Source organism: Dipodomys ordii, unplaced genomic scaffold (genome assembly GCF_000151885.1).
Source record: "Dipodomys ordii isolate 6190 unplaced genomic scaffold, Dord_2.0 Scaffold31, whole genome shotgun sequence".
Lineage (NCBI taxonomy): Eukaryota > Metazoa > Chordata > Mammalia > Rodentia > Heteromyidae > Dipodomys > Dipodomys ordii.
Window position 1 is genome coordinate 5,369,805 of NW_012267247.1, and position 4,979 is coordinate 5,374,783.

Here is a 4,979-nt window from a genome sequence, read left to right on the forward strand (position 1 = left end):
CTTCAGCTCAAGACTAGTGCTCTACCACTTAAGCCACAGTGCCACTTGTGGTTTTCTGGTGCTTGATTGGAGATAAGAGTCTCACGGACTTCCTGCCCAGGCTGGCTTTGAATCATGATCCTCAGACCTCAGCTTCTTGAGAACCTAGGATTACAGGTATGAATAGAAGAAGAACAATTACAATCACAGTTTTTTTTTTTACTACTTTACAACCTGGGTTCATGCATCTCTGGCTGAATACAAGGGCAAATATTATGCTTAGGACTTCAGCAAGGCCAGCCAAAGCTTTTGACTCTGGTTAACTAGTAACAATAGGCCAAGATATATTTCTAGGCAAATTTCTCTACAGTTTAGCCCAAGGCATTAGAATTTCCTGAGATGCTTGTTATAAACGCATCTTCTAGGCTTTTACCCTAGTCCTGGGACCAGAATTCCTCCAGATGATTTTCATGATCTTAAGGTGTGTGACCAGCTTTACCTTTTAGAGTAAGCAGGGCAACTTCTTAGGCTATTCTTACTACTTTTTAAAATTATAAAATGTCAAGTTATAAGTGTGCATATTTATAGGGTATGATGTAATGTTATGATTTATAATTAAATGAAGCTAGTATATACATTATTTCAAATAGTTATCATTTTATGGTAGAAATATTTGAAATGTATACTTGTTAGCAATGTTGAAATATGCAATTATTAGCTATATTTTTATGTAATAGGTTTTTTTTGGGGAGGGAGAGCAGTATGAAGACCTTGAGCTTGCTTGGCTTGCTTACTCATGGCTGGCACTCTACACCTTGAGCCATACCTCTAGTCTGATGCTTTTGCTGGTTAATCGGAAATAGAGTCTCATGAACTGTTCTGCCCGGGCTGGCTTCAAACCACAATCCTCCAGATCTCAGTCTCTTGAGTAGCTAGTACTAAGTCTAAGTAGCTAGGCATGAGCTACCAGCACCCTGTCAAACTGACTTATCCTTTGACCATCATCTCCTCATTCTTCCAATCCCGAGCTTCTGTAACCACTATTCTACTCTGCTTCTATGAGTTTGATTGTTTTATATTTCACATAAGGTGAGAATATGTGCTGGATGTGGTTGCTCATGCCTGTAATCCTAGCTACTTAAGGAGGCTGAGTTCTGAGGAACATGGTTTGAAACATGTCAAGGCAAGAGTGTCCCTGAAACTCTTATCTACAATTAGCCACCAAAAAGAGACATAAATGGAGCTGTGACTCAAGTGGTAGAGCACTACTAGCTTTGAACACAAAAGTTCAGGGTCAGCTCCTAGGTCCTGTGTTCAAGCCCCAGGACTGGCACCAAACAAAAAAAGAAAAAGAAATATTTGATAGAGACAACCAAGAGTTGTTAGCCCACGATCCTAGCTGATTGAGAGGCTGAGAACAGGGGGATCAGACCAGACCAGACCAGACCTGGCAGAAAAGTCCTCAAGACTCCATGGAAGGAAGCTGTCATCCCAACATTTATGGGAATCCTAAAATTAGGTGCATTTCAGCTCAAGTGTATGCCTGAGTAGGAGTGACCTTATCCTAAAAATATCCAGAGAAAAACAAGTCTAGAGTTTTGGCTCAGTCATTTCATGCTAGCCTAGCAAGCTGGAGGCCTTGAGTTCAATCAATCAGTAAGATCATTGGAACCAGGTACAAAGTTTAATGAACTCTAAACATTTATATTTTGCCTGAATCAAACCCAAGAGTCTTAATATGTTCTCTATCTCTATATCCTTCAGAGTATCCAGAATGAGGGAGAATGCTAAAAAGAATAGAGAACAAAGAGAACAAGTACACGCAGTGAAAGCCAAGGTGGTTAACATGCGGAAACAGGCTTTGGAGGAACAGTTCAAAGAATGGATTCTAGACCCCAAAGGAAATATTCCTATGACAGTGGTAAGGAAGCGGGACACTGGAGTGTAGTGGGATGGATGATAAGAGGGCATTTGCTAAAATATGAAGTGCCTCCCTTGGAAGATCCAGCTCTGTTGAGGTAAGTCAGCTCATGTTCTGTGTGGCCCAAGAGAGTTGACTACTTCAATTTTCTCTTGAACACAACAAAAAATATTTAATTTTTAGATTTCTAAAACCCATTTCTGACCAAACTAATCATTACAAATAGAGACAGATTTCATTTATTTGTTTGGGGTGATGTGTGTGTGTGTGTGTGTGTGTGTGTTTCTGAAAGACCTTATGCAAAAAGACTGGGGAATTAGTGAGGACATATATGTAAAATCAATTTATACCTTGAAGTATTCTCTACACTGAACAGAAACTCTTACTATGTCTGCCCTCCAGTTAGAAAGACTACCAATACTTTAATAGAAATACTGTAGATAAAAAAATACTGTAGATGCCTCTTATCTAAAATATTAAATATATAGTAATTGAAGAATGATACATGGCTTCTTTTTCTTTCTTCCCCCTTCTTTCCTTTCTCTTCCACTCTTTCTCCTTCCCCATCCCTTTCTTCCTCTCCTTTCCTGCCTTCCTTCCTCCTACTTCTTTCCTTTTTTGTTCATTCCTTCTTTCCTCTTTTGATTTGCAGATACAGAATGCTCTTAATGATTTTTTTCAGAAGGGAGAGTCTGACCTTGGTAAGTATGCCTATTACCACAGTATTTTTCTTTTTTGTGGTTCAGGCACTGAATTCATATGAGGAATCAATATTAAGGTCTATATTATGGAAAGCTCTTACAAGTGAAACTAGGTTCTTGTGTTCTTTTCATACAGAGAATGTAGAAAAGTAGAGAAGTGATCAATCATTCTCAATGCTTTTAGTCCAGGGCCCCCATTGTATTACAGATATTCTATAATACCTTTTTATTATCCTGTGATACCCCTAGAAGATACTAGAATTTTAAAAGCAAGCTATAGTGTCTTAATTGTGATATGAAGGAGAAACACAAAGGCATTGAAATTATATATACTATACATCAATATAGGAGGAGGTAATAAAATGTAATAGAAGAGGTGAATTTAATCAAAGTACATTAGATATATATATGGAAATACTATAATATATGCTATTAAAAAGAAACTAAATGTTTGGTTACATCTTTACTAGAAGATATGAGAAATTAGACATTTCTACATAATTATCATAAACATTTAGTTATTAGAAAAACAAAACATGTCTAGTCAATCCTTGTATTGTTTTTGCCATTTTGAAATAAGTGAATTAATATGTATGCATGTTGATATGTATTATGTATTATATATGTATGTATATGTATACCTACGTAAGCCCCAGGACTCGGAAAGCTACAAATAGACACTTACATGGGTGCATTGCATTAGAGTTTGAATGTTACCTCTTATAACACAATTATCTGTTTTTGTGAAAGCCTCCTGCTTAAGTTCCAGGATGAATTTTTGTATTCACTTTTCCCTCAAATTGTCATAGTAGTTATATTTTGGAAAATTCAACAGTAAAATTTGGGGATGGGTAAGTAACTCAGTGATAGTATAACTGCAAGGACCTAGGTTCAATCTCCAGTACAAAGAAAAGAAAAGAAAAGAGAAAAGAACAGCAAAAGCATAATCTGTATTTATATATAAAATAGAGTTCCTTTTTTTTTCTCGGTTGTTGGGCCTGAACTCTGGGTCTGGGTGCTGTCCCTCAGCTCTTTAGCTCAAGGCTAGCACTCTACCACTTGAGCCACAGCACTACTTCTGGCTTTTTCAGCTTATGTGGTACTGAGGAGTCAAACCCAGTGCCTCATGCATGCAAGGCAAGCACTCTACCACTAAGCCACCTTCCCAGCCTCTAGAGTTAAATTCTTTTTTGGGGGGGGTCCGGTCATGGGACCTGAACTTCTGGGCCTGGGCACTGTCCCTCAGCTCTTCAGCTCAAGGCTAGAGCTCTACCACTTGAGCCACAGCACCACTTCTGGCTTTTTTTCTTTTTGCTTATATGGTGCTGAGGAATCGAACCCAGGGCCTCAGGCATTCAAGGCAAGCGCTCTCCCACTGAGCCACCTTCCCAGCACTCTAGAGTTAAGTTCTAAATGCAGAATTATTATTTTCTTTTCTCTGTGTGTATGCTGGACCTGGGACTTAAACTCAGGGCCTGAGTGCTGTCCCTGAGGTTTTATATTCAAAACAAGTACAAAACAAGTGGAACTTGAGCTACAGTTCCACTTATGGCTTTTGGATGGTTAGTTAACCTTCAAAAGAGTCTCTCAGACTTGCCTGCCAGGCTGGATTTGAACTGTGATCCTCAGATCTCAGCCTTCTGAGTAGCTAGGATTACAAATGTGAGCCAGCATAAGTACAAAATTATTATAATCATATTTTTAATTTACTTAAGTGTCTGACAGAAGAGAATCATCTTCATTGTGCAGAAATTGCAGGAGTGTTGCTGCCATGCCTACTCATCACTGTAGTAACAAAAACCCTCCCACAAATTTCCATCATACTCACTGGGGTAGGGGTGGAAAAGAGGTCAGTAACATCCATATGGAGAACCGTAGATTGTGATGCACTTTTTTCAGAAAGATTTCCCTAGATAAGATTTGTGTTGTGGGGGAGTCGGGGGAGAGGAAATGTGATTCTATCCACAAATAACTAGAGTTTGGGACTTGAGATTTCCATAATTTATAACCACTTAATTTTTTCAATTGATTTCTTGACCGTATGTGTTACATTGATAACAAAAGATTGTGAGAATATTTGAAGTCTGTTCTGATTCTTTAAAGTAAAACATGCAATCTGGGCACAAATGACACATAACTGGAGCCCTAACTACTCAGGAGTTTGAGATCTGGGGACCAAGCTTTAAAGCCAATTCTGACAGACAAATCTGTAAATCTCTTATTTTCAGTTACCCAGCAAAAAAACAGAAGTAGAGGTGTGGCTGAAGTGGTAGAGCACCAGCTTTGACTGAAAAAGCCAAGCATTCCTGGTACACGCACACACACACACATACACACACACACACACATACACACACACACACACACACACACACACA

At 38.7% G+C, this 4,979-nt stretch overlaps 1 protein-coding gene across 1 annotated transcript in view; it reads left to right on the plus strand.

Moving 5' to 3' along the window:
• Efcab5 (EF-hand calcium binding domain 5) overlaps positions 1 to 4,979 on the plus strand; it is a 100,196-nt gene that overhangs the window by 29,264 nt on the left and 65,953 nt on the right. The window contains exons 5-6 of the mRNA XM_013016297.1: positions 1,744 to 1,900; positions 2,553 to 2,601. Coding sequence (XP_012871751.1) covers positions 1,744 to 1,900; positions 2,553 to 2,601 — 206 coding nt within the window. The remainder of the gene's footprint in view (positions 1 to 1,743; positions 1,901 to 2,552; positions 2,602 to 4,979) is intronic.